Source organism: Corythoichthys intestinalis, chromosome 2, assembly GCF_030265065.1.
Source record: "Corythoichthys intestinalis isolate RoL2023-P3 chromosome 2, ASM3026506v1, whole genome shotgun sequence".
In the NCBI taxonomy this organism is placed as follows: Eukaryota; Metazoa; Chordata; class Actinopteri; order Syngnathiformes; family Syngnathidae; genus Corythoichthys; species Corythoichthys intestinalis.
Window position 1 is genome coordinate 39721857 of NC_080396.1, and position 20386 is coordinate 39742242.

Sequence of the window (20386 nt, forward strand, 5' to 3'; positions counted from 1 at the left end):
AAGCCAAATTAAATTAAACTGAACTAGTGCTCCATATCTATGTGCATGTGTTGTGGACACTTCCGTTACTTACAATTGTTTGTTTTGTTTGCTTTGCTTGAATTAAATGAAACAAACTTGCATGACCAGTATTATGTACTCTCAATGTGTTTTCTTTAGTCAGAAAAGTAACAGTTAAAAAAGATTAATCACGATAAAAAGTGCACTAATTAGGGGTGTAATTAATAAAAAAAAGGAAACCACTAATTGTAATGTTAGTTCGTTGTTCATTGTGCTTCTTCATTTGTAATGTTTGTTTTGTTTTTCAGTCTTGCTAAACGCACAAGTACACTTAGTGCACTTTTTATCGTCACTTTTGGTTATGTAACAACTGGCCAAACAGACTTATGATGTACGTGAGTGTGAAGGAAGGGCCAAGGGACAGGGGTAGAAAAATGGAAATGGGATTGGGTCGACTTGCCCCCCTGTGGTGCATCAGGAATGACCCCATTTACAAAACAAAGGCTACACTTCTGTCCCAAAGTGGGACAGTCTTGGGGATGATCCCAGGATGTCCCAAAATGGGACACCCATGGCACTTCTAGTCCATCATCATCCTACCCATCATCATTATCATCATTAGGTACTGTATTACTTTAGCCAGGTTATGGCAAATTTTGCCAAAAAAATACTGTATATATGTGTATACCAATTCATTTGCAATCTAACTGCAGTGTTTTATTTTATATGTACTATTTGTTATATAAAATAAATTTATTCGTTATATGTTTGTTATATTGATATGAGTTGAAAAACCTACCTTTTAATTTTTTTTTATTTTATAATTGCTCCATATGTTTTTGTTGTCATTTTTGTTCTTTGCGAGATCTGTCAATTCCAACGATGCTTATACAGTGCCTTGCAAAAGTATTTGGCCCCCTTGAACCTTGCAACCTTTCGCCACATTTCAGGCTTCAAACATAAAGATATAAAATTTTAATTTTTTGTCAAGAATCAACAACAAGTGGGACACAATCGTGAAGTGAAACAAAATTCATTGGATAATTTAAACTTTTTTAACAAATAAAAAACTGAAAAGTGGGGCGTGCAATATTATTCGGCCCCCTTGCGTTAATACTTTGTAGCGCCACCTTTTGCTCCAATTACAGCTGCAAGTCGCTTGGGGTATGTTTCTATCAGTTTTGCACATCGAGAGACTGACATTCTTGCCCATTCTTCCTTGCAAAACAGCTCGAGCTCAGTGAGGTTGGATGGAGAGTGTTTGTGAACAGCAGTCTTCAGCTCTTTCCACAGATTCTCGATTGGATTCAGGTCTGGACTTTGACTTGGCCATTCTAACACCTGGATATGTTTATTTTTGAACCATTCCATTGTAGATTTGGCTTTATGGTTTCGATCATTGTCCTGTTGGAAGATAAATCTCCGTCCCAGTCTCAGGTCTTGTGCAAATACCAACAGGTTTTCTTCCAGAATGTTCCTGTATTTGGCTGCATCCATCTTCCCGTCAATTTTAACCATCTTCCCTGTCCCTGCTGAAGAAAAGCAGGCCCAAACCATGATGCTGCCACCACCATGTTTGACAGTGGGGATGGTGTGTTCAGGGTGATGAGCTGTGTTGCTTTTACGCCAAACATAACGTTTTGCATTGTGGCCAAAAAGTTCAATTTTGGTTTCATCTGACCAGAGCACCTTCTTCCACATGTTTGGTGTGTCTCCCAGGTGGCTTATGGCAAACTTTAAACGAGACTTTTTATGGATATCTTTGAGAAATGGCTTTCTTCTTGCCACTCTTCCATAAAGGCCAGATTTGTGCAGTGTACGACTGATTGTTGTCCTATGGACAGACTCTCCCACCTGAGCTGTAGATCTCTGCAGTTCATCCAGCGTGATCATGGGCCTCTTGGCTGCATCTTTGATCAGTTGTCTCCTTGTTTGAGAAGAAAGTTTGGAAGGACGGCCGGGTCTTGGTAGATTTGCAGTGGTCTGATGTTCCTTCCATTTCAATATGATGGCTTGCACAGTGCTCCTTGAGATGTTTAAAGCTTGGGAAATCTTTTTGTATCCAAATCCGGCTTTAAACTTCTCCACAACAGTATCTCGGACCTGCCTGGTGTGTTCCTTGGTTTTCATAATGCTCTCCGCACTTTAACAGAACCCTGAGACTATCACAGAGCAGGTGCATTTATACGGAGACTTGATTACACACATTTGGATTCTATTTATCATCATCGGTCATTTAGGACAACATTGGATCATTCAGAGATCCTCACTGAACTTCTGGAGTGAGTTTGCTGCACTGAAAATAAAGGGGCCGAATAATGTTGCATGCCCCACTTTTCAGTTTTTTATTTGTTAAAAAAGTTTAAATTATCCAATAAATGTTGTTCCACTTCACGATTGTGTCCCACTTGTTGTTGATTCTTGACAAAAAAATTAAATTTCATATCTTTATGTTTGAAGCCTGAAATGTGGCGAAAGGTTGCAAGATTCAAGGGGGCCGAATACTTTTGCAAGGCACTGTATCTGTCAATTCCAATGATGGCTTTGTCCATCTATTCCAATAACAACTATGTCTGTTAATTCCAATGAGGGTTGCATCTGTCAAATCCAATGAAAAATCCATCATTTCCTTTTGCCCTTTTTTGTGTTGTAAATGGATGGATGGATAAATATAAATATTACCTAATAACAGTATTGTTGCGGTTTTAGATATATATCACCTTTTATTCTCATAAACATATATCTGTTAATTTCATATCGTCACACATAATCATTTATTGTCCCATAGCACTGAATACCGGAGACAAGTACTGTTTTCCTCACAAGGAGTCGTCTTTTGTTCAATGTTGTTAACGGATATAGGCAGTTACTCTCTGCTCTCTGCCCCTTTCCTGATGTGTTCCTCGTGTTTTTCCGCTGTTTTTATAATGACAAATATAAACTGTATTCTCTCGGAGGTTCGAGACAGATCGACTTGGGGGACCTGCCTGGGGCTCCCAGGGACGTTTATCCTGGCCAGCCAGCTTTTAATTACTTTTTCCTTAACAAATGTATTTATCTTAGGTGATTATTCTACTCTTTTTGTTCCTGAACTGTGTGTCGTCATCTCTTGTTCATTAAGAGAATAAAACAATCTGTAAAATGAGAAATGTCTACTTTTTCCAAGGCTCCACCACTCGAGCAGATACCTAGTAACCGAAAGAGAACTGTAGACAGATTAGCTCGCAAATCAGCTGGAAGTGAGCCATAAATTCCAAAAAAAGTAGTCGGAAGTAGTCCGAATATAAAAGGGAAGTGATCTAGAAATGCGGCCAAATCAATAGAAAGTGACTCAAAATTAACAGGATATGATCCAGTATGGCCCCAAAAATCAACAAGTGGTGAACCCGTAACTGCCAGGCAATCTAGAGGAAGTGACCCGTACATTGCCAAACATCACCAGGAAGTTACCCAAAATCGACAAGAAGTGGCACGTAAATGCTACAAAATTAAAAAAGAAATTACCCAAAAATGTTTTTAAAAGAAACAGTGACTCGTGGGACTTTAATGAACAGAGAAAGCATTCCAATGCAATTTCTCTAGAAAAGATATTTTCTAGTTGTTATTATCATGCTATTTATATATCTTTTTTAAAATCATCCCACTGCCAACGTCACAAACTAATTTTCCCATGGAGTGCATGCTTGTTCCTTTTGACCTACAGCTGATCCCTAATTTGACTACCTCATATTTTAACAGACAGAAAGACAGACACCTCAGTTTTAATATCCTGATTATCTCTTGATGTGTGATGCTATGCATGACTTTTTTATCTTTAAAGTGCAAATTTTATGCAACTTTAATTAGAATTAAAAAATGCAAACACAATTGCGGATGCAATTTGTTTTGGAAATAACATCGAGTAATAAAATACAATATCTAAATTCAATATTTGAATTCACTGATGCCAACTGTAGAGTAAAAACACAATTTAGTGAAATTAAATATATTTGACACTCTCTCCCCCCTTTCTATTGACTATAAAAGTCATCTTATACACGTAAATCATTTGTGATATCCATCCCTTATTTCCTTTGACCAATTTGCAAAGAGATCTTATCTTGCAAACTCTGAAAATAAAAGCTGAAAAAAGAAATTCCCTGCCAAAGGGACGATGTAGGAATGGTATTCGGAAAGGTAATTTCTCCTGACATTCCCTGCTGTTCCACTGCCTGACTCTTGTACCTCTTAATACATGAGACCTTAATGTGATTTGTTCTTGCATCCAACATCAGTCTTTTACTAAGTTGCCTGTATCCTGTCCTGTACTCTATTGTCAAGAGTTGTATTTAGAAGTAGGCACTTGAATGCTGGCAATGAATAGCCTTGTGATTTGGCTGCTCTGAGGCTGACCAGATGGGCGCTTTCCTCTTTCAGTCACTTTCCATAAAAGAGGTAATCAGTCAGGTTCCTTGGCCGACACTCCATTGGATTAGTCTGATGTCGCCGCAGTGCTTTGGTGCTGTTACTCTGCAACCTTGGGGAGATACCAAGGTCCCTTGACTTTGATTGCAGACAAAACGCTTTTGGTTGCTTGGACATCATTACTTTATATGTTGGAGAGGAGACAGAATAAGGAGGAAAGTTTCAGATTGATTCCCCTGAGGATGTTCATTGCTAGTAATCTCTTCTTTCTCTTGCCCACAATAATTCCTTTATAATAATTACATAATAAAACCAATTGAACAGCAATGTGGTTAACAAACTAACAAAGGAAGGGTTTTCTGCCAGAGATACATTACTCCAAAGGCTCCCTGCCTTCTGCTCTTCTCCGTTATCTCCCTTCAGTTAATTGCTCATTAGGAGAGAAAATGTAGTTTTAATCGTGTGCTGGTCCAAAACTGTCTGAAGTTCATTCCAACTAATGAATTTCAGTGAATCATGCAGTAGCTGATTGTTCCCACACAAAAACACAAAAAGCAACACTTGACCGATTATTAAAATATCCAATTAGAGCCTCCGCGAGTGTTGTTTGTATGCTTAGGCAAGCAGATTTTTTTTGTGTGTGTGTGTGTTAGTGTGTGTGTGTTTTATCTCATCATGACAAATTGATGAATTTGTGGGTTTGTAATTTTGCTGCTGCTGTTGCATTATTGCTTATTTATGCAGTTATGCTCAATGCAGCTCAGGAGAAAAAGCTGTGTTTTTTAGGAAACCATAACTGTAATTTTGTGAATACATTAAACAGTCTACTATAGATAACTTATCTCCTATTTTGTTATTATGTAATCAATGAACAGTCTAAGATTTTTATGGCAGCTATATTTTTGCAGTGGTAGAAAGGGTATTTTTAAAATTCTATGAAATTAAATAAACAATAATTTGTATTTTTATTCAGGGAAATAAATATCTCACCAGCGACCACCTAGCAAAACATGATTAAGTACTTGGTGGCAAAGCCCTCTTAGGAAAGCACAGCAGTCTGACATTTCTTGAAGCACATCGCCAAATTCTGGAGGTGTTTAGGCTAGCGTTTAGAAACTCAAAGTTTCAGCTTTCTCTCCATACACTTTCCATAGAATTTAGGCCAGGCTATGCCGTTCAATGACTTTCGTGTATGCCTCTACTTTGTTTCTTTGGCTATATGTTTCTAATTATTCTGAAGGGGGAAAAGAAATAACTATCACTTTATCTGTAATAGGAAAGGTCACATGTTAGTCTAAGAACTAGATGTGGTCAAATTCGGTATATACTATATCCAAACAAAGTTAAACTCCAAACAACTTCCCGCAATTTAGTCAGAATTTCTCACTGTTCACTCATTGATTTTGCATCTGAGAGAGGTTTAAACCATGACAGTTACACATACCCCTTGTACACCGTGATCCTTTTATAATCAATGTACACTATGTTTGAGTCAAAGTTAATTCTTGTCCACCTCTTTTACTTTTCAGTGGTGGTTCTGTATTTGCAGGCTATAGGAACCAAAGAGTGGAGAGAGGTAAGAAAAATATTTCCTTGAATTACATACCAGCATCCAATGTTGTTTTCCCTCTATATATAAGTCTGTGTTAACCTATATGGTTACGAGTGATTTTCAAAAGTGACACAAATTGAAAAATCCCAACCTCCTTACTGAACCTCCCAAGTGTAACCACAGTAAAATACTGCTACTGTTTAAGTTATTGAAAAGTAAGGCTTGAGTTCTAGAAAAATATGTGAAACTATGATATTAAAATGAAAATATTCAGTTATGAGTACTGACAAGAAGAAACAATGCCAAATAATAATTTGTCTTATTCAAAATGCACTTAACTAGACTGCTTTATATCTTGCAATATTGCTCACTGCCATTACTATTTATGGCAATAAAATTGCATTTTCCGACATGTTGCGCTCATTGCCACTTTCTTAACATGTTTTGTCACATACTGATACAGTGAGGAAAATATTATAGTATTTAAACACCCTGCAATTTTGCAAGTTCTCTCACTTAGAAATGATGGGTGGGTTTTAAATTTTCATGATTGGTGCTTGTTCACTATGAGAGATAATCTAAAATAAAATCCAGAAATCAGAGTGTATGATTTTTTTTTTTTATTTAATTGAGAAAGTCAGTGTCAGTATTTGGTACAGTAGCCTTTGATTACAGAGGTCAAACGTTTCCTGTAGCTTTTCACGAGGTGTGTACAGACAGCAGCAGTGATTTTGCAACACTGCTCCACACAGACCTTCTCTAGATCAATCAGTTTTTGGGGCAGTCACTGAGAAACACGGATTTTGAGCTTCTGCCAAAGATTTTCTATTGGGTTTGGGTCTGGAGAATGGGTAAGCCCCTCCAAAACCTTGATATGCTTTTTACGAAGCCACTCCTGGGTAATTCTGGCTGTATGCTTCAGGCCATTGTCATGTTGGAAGACCCAGTCACAACCCATTTTCAATGCTCTGACTGAGGGAAGGAGGTTATTCAACAAAATCACACAATACATGGCCCTGCTCATCCTCTCCTTAATAAAGTGCAGTCATACAGTCCTTTGTGCAGAAAAACACCCCCAAATGTGTGTGTGTGCTACCATCCCCATGCTTCACAGTAGGGATGGTGTTCTTCGGATGGTACTCATCATTCTTCTTCCTCCAAACACTATGAATGGTATTAAGACCAAAAAGTTCCATTTTAATTTCATATGACCACATGACTTTCTCCCATGACTCCTCTGGATCATTCAAATGGTCATTGGCAAACTTAAAACGGGCTAGGACGTGTGCTGGTTCCGTTCCATGCATGATTTTAAACCATGACGTCTTAATGTATTACGAACAGTAACCTTGGAAATACTGGTCCCAGCTCCTTTCAGGTCATTGACCAGCTCCTTCTGTGTAGTTCTTGGCTGATTCCTCACTATTCTTAGGATCATTGAGATCCTACGAGGTAGATCTTGCATGGAGCCCCAGTCTGAGGGAGACTGACAGTCTCTTTTGGCTTTTTCCATTTTGTAATGATTGCTCCAACAGTGGATCTTATATCACCAAGCTGCTTGGCAACCCTTTCCAACCTTGTATATGTCTACAATTCTGTCTCTGGTGTCTTTGGACAGCTCTTTGATCTTGACCATGTCAGTAATTGGAGTCTTCCTGATTGTATGGGTTGGACAGGTGTTTATATGCAACTAACTGCATTAAACAGGTCAAAAAGTCAGACTCAAAAAGTCTACCTCCACTCAACTTATTCGTTGGACTTTTTAAAGGCGACTAAAAGGTCTTTGAGGCTCAATATTCTAGCTAATAGACAGGTGTTCAAATATTTATTTTCTGCAGTACGATACAAATAAATTGTGAAAAAAAAAATCATACACTTTGATTTCTGTATTTCCTTTTTCTTTAGGTTGTCCCTCACAGTGGACAAGCGCCTACCATGAACATTTTGAAACCCGCCCATCATCTCTAAGTGGGAGAACTTGCAAAATCGTTGGGTGTTCAAATACTTATTTTCCTCACTTTATAGATGTTACTGATTTTTAGGTGTGAAAGTAGAGAATTAAGAGAGTTGGTGTCTACTTTAAAGTGTATCAAAGAAATTGTGGATACTTCCAACAACTCATTCATCACTGTGACAGAAGCCAATAATGAAATCCATTTCATAGGTTCAGTGAAAGTTTTTCCAATTAAAGGATGCACTCATAAATCACTTACCCATGATATGTGAAGTGTGAAACATTAACAAAATCTTTTTTATACATAATCTTCCTGTTTGGATAAAGCTTCAAGAGAAGCTAGGTTTCTATAATTCTGTTCTTAATGCAAACACTTACATACACCTCTGAAAGTAAGTACTGTACGTGGGACCTAATCCCGTTCCTCAATCAAGGTGCTTTTTTATTGGATCCATGTCACAGTTCCGTGCAGAGGTGGGAAGAGTAGTCAAAGATTTTACTTAAGTAAGAGTAGCGCTACTTCAAAATTATATCAAAGAAAATTAGTTATCAAAAAAAAAAATTACTCAAGTAGAAACAAAAGGAAAAAAAAATGTATTTGGCAAAAATCAATGAGTAACTGCTTACAATGTCATATTTTTTCAAAAACAATGTTAGATATTTTTTCTCAGTAAAATGTCATCTATAAGAACTGTTATTATTATACTGTACTATAACCGATTACAGTAATGAAACATTACCCGTCCAAAGAGCTCTCATGGTCCTCTAGTGGAGAAAACATATTTCCTACCATGAAATTAAAACAATCATTTGTCCGGTGTTCCATTGTCTATCAGTGCCAAATAAAAACAGAGTATAAAGTTAAAAGTGTGTGTTTTTAGGGCAAGGCAGCTTCAACCAATACCTCAAATCTTGTTATATTAAACTATATCTTGTTATCTTATATCTTGTTAAATTAAACTCTAGGTTGGCTTACCTACCTTGTTGTTACCGTAGAAACCCATGGAGACAGGTTTGTACAGAAAGCTGATTTGTGGATACAATACACAATACTTTATATTATATACTTTATACTGTATGTCAATAAAAATGAGAGCGCATATACAGTATAGATCTTATTTGATGAAAAATCAAATTTGTCTTCAGTCTGAACAAGGTCAACATGTTTCTGTAGAGTTCAGAGGTAATTATGCACCTTCCATTAGATATTAGATCAATGAAAATTTATGAGACCCTCCCAAACGAAGCCAAGTATGTCAACCTGGAACTGCTAAGAGACAGTGAGTTAAGCAGTTGAAAACCTTAAAATAAAAGAAATCTTAGGGCTCGTATACAAAGTGACGCTGCGAAACCAAACCGCAACGATTGTGTTGCGGATTGGCCTCAGGACCTCACGGTGATGGTGAAAACAGAAAGCGTGGGCCCTTGGTTGATTATTTAAGTTTAAATTGTAGACGTGTACAATACAATATATATACGTGCTTTTATCTACGCCAAAGCTTTACTTTCCGCCATGTAACCTTTCGTGTTCATTTTTATGGAAGCACATTCAGAAAGCAAACAAGTTAAGTTCAGATTTAAGTATAGCCTCTCCCAGTGGTTGCGAACTTGTGAAGTATTTTTTTCACCTCTGTTGCATCAAAGGAAAGCAACATAACTCTTAATCAGAATGTTTGACTGGTTAAAGTTAACGTGGTCAAAAAACATTCTCTATGCAAAGATATATGATCAGTATTATGTGACCTTTGCTGGTTGTCATAATTTTGCTACCATCAGAAAAGGTCTTATCCTACGTGAAAGGATTGACTAATAAGGTGACTGAAAGCATTGCAATCTGTCGTGTAAACATGGCCCACAGATAGTGTGCACATATTTTGGTGTTGGGAGCATATAACCATGCACAGATGGAAAGCAGACAAATCCTGTTTGCTTTTGAAATTACATTTTCAATCGGGAGACAAATTGGGAGCGAGAGAAAAAAACATTATGTGTGACATTCTTCACCTGAGCCTGGAAACTAGTGGTGATGGTTGCATAACCTTATGATAGGAAAGTTCAATCTGTAGAGTTGATATATGAGAGCAGAATATCTGTAGTTAGATGATTTCTCTCCGTACCATGGTGACGGCTGACACCAGACCAAGAGAAGACACTTTCAAACTTGACAAGTATAAGATTTATCGTCTGGAAAGGTCAGTGTGTCAGACTTTGATTAAAAGAAGAGCCAGTGAGCCATTGGAGCTTAAAAAACGTGTCCTGTGTCTTCAGAGGCATCACCGAGAAACCTTTGCCTCTTAGCACTATGTCTGTTGCACATATCTGCTGCTATTGTCTTTGTACTATGCCATCGTCTAATCCATGGTAGCTTTGATGTTTTTTTTGTACATTTAATTTTTCTTGTCAAAACCTAGGAATGTGGAACAGAATTTCGATCCCTATATGTGTGGATGATAGGGCCAATCATAAGAAAATACCTTCATTTAATAATGAGAAATGCTGCTACGTACAGTATGGACAAGGCCTAAGATAGTAGAATACAGTAGTTTTTGTTTTAAAAGGCAATAATATTTCCCTATTTAAAGCTTGCAAAAAACCTTACGCAGCTGTGATCAAATACTCAAAGATGACTGCAAAACATAATGATAAGTCAAATTTTATATTTATATTGTAAGGGTGTAACGGTACATGTACATTGTGTAGATTATATTTACTCCGTCTTCTCTACTATAATGAGGACCAACACGGTAGAACAGTATATAACCCAGAAACGTCGACGGCGCGACAACGTGGCCGCCGTGAGAAGACAGTGAAACGCGGGCGTTAAAGTTAATCAGCCAATGCCCACCAGTCGCAGTGCGGCCGCGTGTTAGACGCGTCCCAGAAGCGGCTCAATGCGACGCACGCGAAAGAACGGCAGAGTTTATTATTTGACGCGAGACGCGGCCCTCCTGCGTCAATACTACTAGCTAGGATCGGGCAGACCGGTAGTCACTCGTGTAAAAATACGGTGGATCCGGTCGGTTTTCAAACTAATTTGCAATCGTAACCCACTTTTTGAGTCCATCAGATCTCTTGAGTGGTAGATCGGGGCACAGTTGACTTGTCTTTGTTGATTTACTGCTGTCTTCTCTGCTATAATAATAACCAACAAGGCCCCGTGTTCAATACAAAACCCTCCTACCACAACAAAACAAGTAGGAACTAATATTCACATAGGAACTAAAGTTATACAACATAAAATATACAATATAAATGAATACTACATCACATTTGTAAAATATAAACACATAATAAAATAAATAAGAGCCCAATTAAAATAAATTGAAATGAGCTAAAACACCTAATTTCATTTAAATAATAAGAATAATACACAGATCCTGCTTACACAATTAAATTTATTAATTTCTGTGTGGCGCTTTAACTTGAGAAAATCAACAAATAAAGCTTTTGAAAACTCTTTATGAGAAAGAAAAAAAAAGATTCATTGAGGCATTTCATTTGTAAAATACATGTTAAAATATTTGTCATTGGGATTGCTTTTCTCTTTAGCATAGGATTTCTTTTTTCTTCTTTCTTTCAGAAAGAAAGCTGACCAATACGTGGGGTCTGAAAGGCAAATTGTTGTTGGATTATTATCTTTAAATACCCGCTACTTTTTGAGCAGAATTCTAGCTTTGTATAGGCTAATGTTCCTATTGTTGAAAGCACAAAAGTGTGTGACTAGCACATTTATATTTTGCATTTTGTTTTCTTACTGTACCGAAAATGAACCGAACCATGGCCTCAAAACCGAGGTACGTACCGAAAAAATAAAAATAGAAAATGAAAATAAATGACTACTAATTGAAATTTTAAATCAATAGTGATTTACTTTAGGCTCAGTGTGGCAGGAAGGTAAGTTCTACGGCGCAGGGCATCATTCAAGTCCTTGGTAATGAATAGGGTGAGAACACAGTTGAGAGCATCGCCTATGTGTCCAGGGCACTAAAGACATGAATCGAGGTATTACAACTACGGCGATGCAGTGCCGAAATCAATAGCTCATTACATGGTGCTTTTGGGCCAGACCACGGAGGCGAGGCTGGTAGTCCACTGGGAGAATTAGAGCTCGTGTGATTGTCAGGAGGACGAAAAGATGGCTTGGCCCAGAAAGGCGGTTGGGATCCAGATTCGTGCGGAATATAGAGCTCTATTCTTGCTCCAGCCTTCACGGGGTAGAACATTTAGCACAAAGCCCAGTCACTTCCATTTGTCATTTCAAAAAATATATTTGTGCATATTAAAATTGTAACACATGTTGTAATGCTATAAATAAGAGTCCCTAACTGGTTGTTTTGGCTTTGCTTTTTTGAACATGTTTAATCACATGTATTGACTTTTCCTTTGTTCTAGACTGGCCGGACTGAGGTGATTGATAATACCAGGAATCCTGATTTTGTCAGGAAGTTTGTCTTGGATTTCTTCTTTGAAGAAAAACAAAATCTAAGGTTTGATGTGTAAGTAACTTTATGTTATATGCAAATAAAAAAAGCTAAACCTCAGTTGACTTTGTTGTATCACAACTCAGTTTAGGGAAAATACAATACATTTTTATTCAGTAGGGTAGCTATAAAGTGACAGCAAAATTAAATGTATTCATTCGTTTAAAAAGTGGGCCATTTAGTGGCCTCACTGATCAAATTAGATTTTTTTTTTTTTTTTTTTAAATATCCATTTAACTTCACAAACCGTTTTATCCTTAATCAATAGTATATGAAGGTCACAAAGACTCCACTTTAGTTTTATCAGCAAGGCATGAACTGTGTAATTATTGTTTCAATTGCTTTGGCTAAATTGAAGAAAGCAAGATTGGGGAAATTTTACTTAGAAAAAATGTACACTTTTTCAGATTTTTGATAGTGGAGAATATACACAAGCTCACAAACGTTCTAGGTCGTAGGTCAAACTTCAAGAGCTACTGTATGTTAAAAATGTGTCTCAATATTTATAAATAAATATATGTAAATGGTTTTATTTACAGTATGTATTGTGTTTGTCACTCTGGTTGCACAGTACCTTTGCATTCATGTAGAACCTCACTATATACTTCATGTTTTGGGTGGCCTTGTAGTGTCACACAACAACAATTGAACATGACTGGTCATGGTCAACTTTTAATTGAAATTTTCATTGAAGTGTAGATTTTTTTTTCACCTGTCTTTCTCTGTCTAGTTATAGCTCATTTAGGTTTTGTAGTAAGTTTGTGAAAGGTTTATTGTTTTGATGGTAAAACTTACCCTTGTAATCATCCATCCATCCATCCATCCATCATTTACCGCTTAATCCAGGGTCGGGTCACGGGGGTAGCAGCTTTAGCAGGAAACCCATGACTTCCCTCTCCCCAGCCACTTCAACCAGCTCCTCCGGCGGGATCCCAAGGCATTCTCAGGCCAGCCAAGAGACATAGTCTCTCCACCGTGTCCTGGGTCATCCCCAGGGCCTACCGCTGGTGTGACATGCCCAGAACACCTCTCCAGGAAGGTGTCCAAGAGGCATCCGAACCAGATGCCCGAGCCACCTCAGCTGGCTCCTCTCAACACGGAGGAGTAGCGGCTCAACGCTCGACCAAGCTTCTCACCCTATCTCTCAGGGAGAGCCCGGACATCCTGCGGAGAAAACTAATTTTGGCCGCTTGTTTCCGGGATCTTGTTCCTTCGGTCACGACCCACAGCTCGAAACCATAGGTGAGGGTAGGAACGTAGATTGACTGGTAAATCGAGAGCTTTGCCTTTCGGCTCAGCTCTTTCTTCACCACTACGGACCGGTGCAGAGTTCACATCACTGCAGGGGCTGCACCGATCTGCTTGCCGATCTCCTGCTCCCTCCTACTCTTACCCTCCCTCATGAAGAATGGCCCCAGTATACTTGAACTCCTCCACCTGGGGCAGGATCTCATCCCAGCCCGGAGAGGGCACACCACCCTTTTCCAACTGAGGACCATGGTCTCGGATTTGGAGGTGCTGATCTTCATCCCAACCACTTCAAACTCGACTGCGAACCGCTCCAGTGAGAGTTGGAGATCACGGCTTGATGAAGCCTACAGCACCACATCAATGCTGAGGCCACCGAACGGGACCCACACAACGCTTCGGCTGCACCTAGAAATTCTGTCCATAAAAATTATGAACCGAATCGGTGACAAAGGGCAGCTTTGGTGGAGTCCAACCCTCACTGGGAACGAATTAGACTTACTGCAGGCAATGCGGACCAAACTCTGACACAGGTCGTACAGGGACCGAACAGCCCCCACCAAGGGGCTTGGTACCCCGCACTCCCGGAGCACCCCCCCACAGGAAACCCCGAGGCACATGGTTCAACGCCAAATCCAGATCCACAAAACACATTTAGACTGTTTGGGCGAACTCCCATGCACCTTCGAGGGCCCTGCCAAGGGTGTAGAGCTGGTCCACTGGCCTACGGCCAGGACAAATACTACACTGCTCCTCCTGAAATCAGATCTCCAAGATCAGACTTCCCGACGGACCCTCCTCTCCAGCACCCCTGAATAGACTTTACCGGGGAGGCTGAAGAGTGTAAGCCCTCTATAATTGGAACACACCCTCCGGTCCCCCTTCTTTAAAAGGGGGAACACCACCCTGGTCTGCCAATCCAGAGACACTGTCCCCAATGTCCACGCGATGTTGTAGAAGCATGTCACACTTGTAATCAGTACTATTTAAATTTGATGGGTGAGGTTAATATCAAAATCTGAGGAATATCTTATCACTCAAAAATTTAAGTATATTTTGATATAGATTCAGTGTGCTGTTCAATTCTAAAAAAGAAAACATGCTCATGGACAAGACTTCTATGGAGAGGGGTCACCAACCAGCCCGGTCTTAAGGTTTCTGACATAAGATAAATTACTATTAATTATTATTATTCAATTTTTTTTATTTTTTAGAAATCAGGTAAAATCTGCACTGTAGCACATGACTAAAAATACATGTCATGGACACATACTAGTCAGCACAACTACGATGACACTATTTACCAATAGTAAATTGATCATTTGGATTAACCAGTACCAAGTAATGGTAACTCTCCATTCGAAAAATGTTTAACTTAACTTACATGTAACTGTGGTTTCTTTAAGTACTCTCTCCAAAAGTTATCTAAACTGCGACATAATAGTCTCACAAAAGTACTTCTGAGTTGACAACAGAAATAATTGTGATGATGATGATGATGATGATGTAAAAGAAGACTTAAAGTTGCGCTATTCTGACCATGGTTTATTTAAATTCATATTGTTATTTACATTATGCTTGCCAAAAACCTCAATCAATTAATGCTATAGGAACATATTCTAATAATCCCTGTTGTTTGAAATAAAGAGAAGAGTTGACAATGCCCGCATTATTAGTCAACATATCTCCATTACTGAGCTACCACTGAACATTGTAAATGTACTACAAATCCCAAGAGACTTTGGCACAATCATATCAAACTTTTGTTTCTGACAGGTATAATGTGGACTCCAGAAGCTGTAACATTTCCAAACACGTAAGTGCCATATATCAATGTCAACTGACAGTTGTAATTCAAAGTATTAGCTCAATGTAAACTCATTTAAAGCGTTACAACAACAGCTATGTTGTGACTCACTGTGCATTATTAGTCAGAACTCGTCCTCTGAGCTGTTCTCTTGACAAATGTCTTTTTTTTTTTTTTTTTTTCAAAATACTATCAACACCGGTGAGCAGAAGGTGAGCGGTTTATGATTAAAGAGCCTGTACATTGCTGTGCTCATCCTCCTTCACTCATTCTTTGATTTATGTTGTAAAATAGTCTGCTTCATTTCTTTTTCTCCCTTTTCATCTCATGAGGGCCAAACAGCTTCAAGCCAAGAGAGTTGGCCCCTTATTGTCTTTCTCACGCTGGACTTCAAACGTACAAGCAACTATTGTTGTTAAACCTGATTGTGTCAGGACATTAGCAGGTGCTCAACACATCTACAGTACAATTGAGACAGCACATCTCCACATAAACACCACAAAACAAAAGATGACTAATGTTTAATCCTTTCTTTGTTTTTGCTTTTTTTAGAGCTGTATTTTTTCTGATCTGGTAGGCAGGTTGAAGAATTGAAAATGTGTCATGCTGTGATAAAACTAATGCATGATAAGTGCTGGAAAAAGCCCTTCAAAAATGAAAAGTGCATGATCACAACTGAGTTGTATTAAAATCCAGAGAAATCTCAGCTCATGAAAACTGTGAATGATGAGCTGACAATTCTGTTTAAAAAGTGGCACTGCTGGTTTCGACCCAGCTGTGCTTTTATCCGTGTGGTTTACATAGCTGTGGCCATGCAGCTGGCGTGGAATGTGTTCTTCACAAATGCCCTGTGACTGACTGGCTCTTTGATAGATTTTTTTTTTAAAATCTTGAATATGTATATTAGAAGAAACGACTATATGATACAAACAACCCCATACTGAAATGTCAAGTACTGATGATCAGAAAATGGGTAGGAGGAAGCTAAACTTGCCTGAAAAATACCATTTCAGTCTTATCTAAACTATACAGAATGTGCCTTTGTGACGAGCTGATTTGCGCCCTTGATCAAAGACCTTGTTTTCCCCCACAAATGCCTGCCAGCTTGTTTGCGTGTTACCCCCTTCGTACTTTCCATCTTTCCATTGCATGTCCATAGGGCTGTAATGTGCATGTATCATGTAGTATGTTATTGTTCCTTAATGGGGCTTAAAAATTCAGATGACCTAATATCCCTACTACAAAAAAAACCTACTTTCTTAGAATTTAGTTTTTAGAATACAAAATTATATTCTTGATTGTCAGTGCACAAACATTGGGTGAACAAAATGAGATCTGTATTATTGTAATGTGGTTAACACTGCATTTGTACTAATTTAAGATATAATGATGCTTTCCTTTAAATACAGTATGATATGTGATGTTTAGCAAATCTGCCTTAAGTTTTAGCTTCCTATCTTCCTAAAGTGTTTGCGGGCTTGCTTTTCAGAAAGTTAACTGGAAAATCCAAATTTCCTTGGGTTTGAATCAGCCAGTAAATTTAGCTGGCAAGGGTGTACCCTCCCTCTTTCCCAAAGTTATATGATGAAGGCTTCAGGACACTAGCAGCCCGAGGGCTAGGCTAAGCGGTGTAGAAAATGGATGAATGTGCCTTAAATTATTTCCTGTTTTTTATGATGTATGTTCAACTCTGGAAACATACATTTTAATAAGTTGTTTTAACAATTCGGCCAAGTTGTGTCCCAGAATCGATTGTGTCTGACGGGATCTCTACTGTTTCGTCTTTAGTCTGCAAGTCATGCAACTCCTCCACTTTTATCTCTTTTCTCAGGATTTTTTGGGCCAGACGTTTTGCACCCTTGGAGAAATCATTGGCTCCACAGGAGGACGGCTGGAGCGAACGCTCTCGTAAGTCGTGCAACACAAATCGTTTACACTAATATAATTACTCATGAAAAATGTAATTCCTTATTTTTGCTATTGTGTTGAATGCTAATAAAAATGTATGCTCATGAATACTAATGGCTGGCCCCTGACAAAATCTAAACAGGAATACAAATCTCAGTGATGAAGTGCGTGTAGTCTCAACAGCTTTCCTCTCTTAGTTTTCATTGTCAGTAACAAAATCATGCTGAAACGTATATGCACACCGAAATGCACGGTGAAAGTGAACAAAATTAAGTTCTCATGTCAAGCAACTGAATCATAGTAGTATGGCTGACATTGTCACATACTCAGAAATAGATTTGTTCTCCAGCACTTACATTATGTATATATAAAGCCATAAGAGTTGAATGGTGTCATTCAAACAATAGCGAAAGTATGCCACAATTCTCAGTCTTAGAATATATATCAATACAGAGTTGTTTGATCTTTATCCGATTTTATTTGATCTGATATAACCCATATAAAAACAAAAAGAAAGTGAATGCACTGTTCAATCAATAGATACTTGGATTTCAGGGTGTAAGTCCTTTCAAGGTAGTCTTCTGTTTGAAGACGAACAAAAATTGGTGTGTACAGTCAATTTTGCTTTTTTCGCGCTCATATCCTTTGGGCCCAACAAAAATGATAAATGGGTTGCTCATGAAAAATTTATGAGCTATTGTTTTCTTGTAAAGTGTGAACACATGTCCAGTTTGCTTTATATCCATCTCAGCTTGCACTTCCCTTTTCTTCAAGTAACACCCAGATACAAATGACATAGGTGTGTGAGATAACACAGGTAACATTTAAAACTGGTTCTCAAAACAAACCGCAAGAACCACTTATACTACTGCCGTACTGAGAAGCCAATAGAGGCGCTGTCTGTCCAGTATAGCTATCCATACCCCAGTTGCCCAGCCTCTGCTGATATATTATTAAGTTGCCCTAACTCTAAACTCTACTCATTTTAATTTCCCATTCAAATATACAGTGGCATGCAAATGTTTAGACACCCTGGTAATGACGAAACCTTTCCACGCTATTGTATATCACTATGCCTATGTCTTCTACTGCCCTTAGTTGAAATCTGTCTGAATATTGGGGGTTGGTTTATAGTCGAGAGTTCTATATAATTCTATTCTAACCAAATTCCATCAGAAGCAGTAATTAACATTCTACATTATTTACTGACTGCAAAAAAAAAGGACAACAAAGCCTTTTAGATGTGTTGCTGCAATCATTGTGGGATATATACAGCAATTTCTCAACTACAATGCTCACATTTGCAGTAAAAATATCATTACAACAAATACTGTATATCACATCATGTCATGTGTAATGTCAAAATTTTGGGGGGGATAGATTTTTTCTAGTCATCCTAAATCCAGGCATGAAAATGGGTCAGGGGTTAAAAAGGTGAGAAGGGTGTGGAGGAAATATGTTCCAGTACACTGTATTGTACACCCCAACAAAATATTGAGCTCTGTCGACCCACACTGTGTTTCAGCAGGGCCATGCAGAGACCGGTGGAGGGGTGGGTGCTCGTAGATCAAAAGGGGCACATGAACGAGTATTTAATACACCTTAAAACAACATAACTTCAATTTTAACCAGCTTTAGATAATAATTGGCTGCGACTGTGACATACTTTAATTGAGAGGGGGAAACAGTGAATAGAAATCAAAACTGTCATCAACACTTTCTGGCTGTGACTCAGTCAGTCTGCCTCTTTTCTTCCTTCAACCTCTGCATCAAAACTTCCTTCCTCAACTTGTTCATCTGAGAACAAACCACATCAGATGGTCACTGAGCCACCAACAGCACAGTTTTCTTAAAACTATTATTTCATTATTATCCATACTTAACAACTCTAGCACCTAATGATTAATAAAGCAATAACATAAAAATCTTATAGAAAAATAACATTGTAATTGTGTTTATAATTGGATTTAATACCCGACTATCCTTGCAAACTTCTTACCAGGTCTGCTATTCACCCAGCTGATGAGGTATCCACTGCCTTTAGCAGCCTCATCTAACTCCTTTTTTTATCCCTCAATCTCCCTTCCCAACGACGCATGTCTATGTAATGAAATATAAATATTTAAAAAAACAAACAGACTCCCCGGTGGCTTTTAGTTTTAAAGCTTTCTTAATTTCTTTTTTACTCAATAACGATGGAGTTAGATTTGTGTTTTTATTATTCAATCAAAAAACAAAGTTACTTCTATCAAAAACAAAGTTGCTTCAATCAAAATACAGTATATACTTTTAATCCCAAAAAGTAGCTTCAATTAAAAAAAATGTTTTTGATTGCAATAATAAATTTGAGACAAAAAAACGCATTTGAAAACTATTTTTCTTGATTGAAACAAATTTTTCCATTTAAGTAATGTTTTGCGTTTGGGCCACATTTTGGCTAGGACATTTGTGTCTTTATTATTCAATCAAATAAGTTGCTTCAAACAAAAAAATATATATAAAAAGAAAAACTTTGCACATGTGCCAATCACCGTTTACCAAAGCCTGAGAGGGTTTGAGTAGACTCACTATGAAGCTTTTAATAAAGCCAAGCATTTTCTGACTACTTTATTCTTGTTTAAAAATAATTCGGTGGGGCAGTAACATGTTTAAAACTTATCATAATTCTTACATTTTGAAGTGCTTGAAAACCATTTATAAATGATACTTTGGTGAAAAAAGTGAAAAAACATGTCTTATATATATGTATCTTTTTTCCAATGTAAAATCTGAATAAATGCATTGAGCACGCACAAAAAAATGGGGGGGCGCTACTTCGCGGTTTTCACTTATTGCGGCGGGTTCTGGTCCCCATTAACCGCGAAAAACGAGGGATCCCTGTATTTCTGAAAAGCTTTAAGAAGCAGGACTCATTCCCACCACTCGTCGGGCCGCTGTTGTGCCGACACCGGCCGTCAGCTCAAATCCAAGCCGAAAGTAACGCGTCTCCGGCGGACGACGGGAGCGATGTGAGGCGCCCCCTCCATCCGAGA

The 20386-nt window shown here is 38.2% G+C and overlaps 1 protein-coding gene across 2 annotated transcripts in view; it reads left to right on the top strand.

The window, feature by feature from the left end:
- The window catches only part of LOC130911785 (copine-9), a 116360-nt gene that overhangs the window by 20704 nt on the left and 75270 nt on the right, over window positions 1–20386 (top strand). The window contains exons 3-6 of one of the 2 annotated variants that reach the window (XM_057829311.1): window positions 5934–5980; window positions 12303–12406; window positions 15416–15455; window positions 17278–17354. In XM_057829311.1, coding sequence (XP_057685294.1) covers window positions 5934–5980; window positions 12303–12406; window positions 15416–15455; window positions 17278–17354 — 268 coding nt within the window. Of the gene's footprint in view, window positions 1–5933; window positions 5981–12302; window positions 12407–15415; window positions 15456–15772; window positions 15892–15998; window positions 16020–17277; window positions 17355–20386 lie in introns of those variants that run through there. The other variant, XM_057829310.1, reaches the window with a different exon arrangement.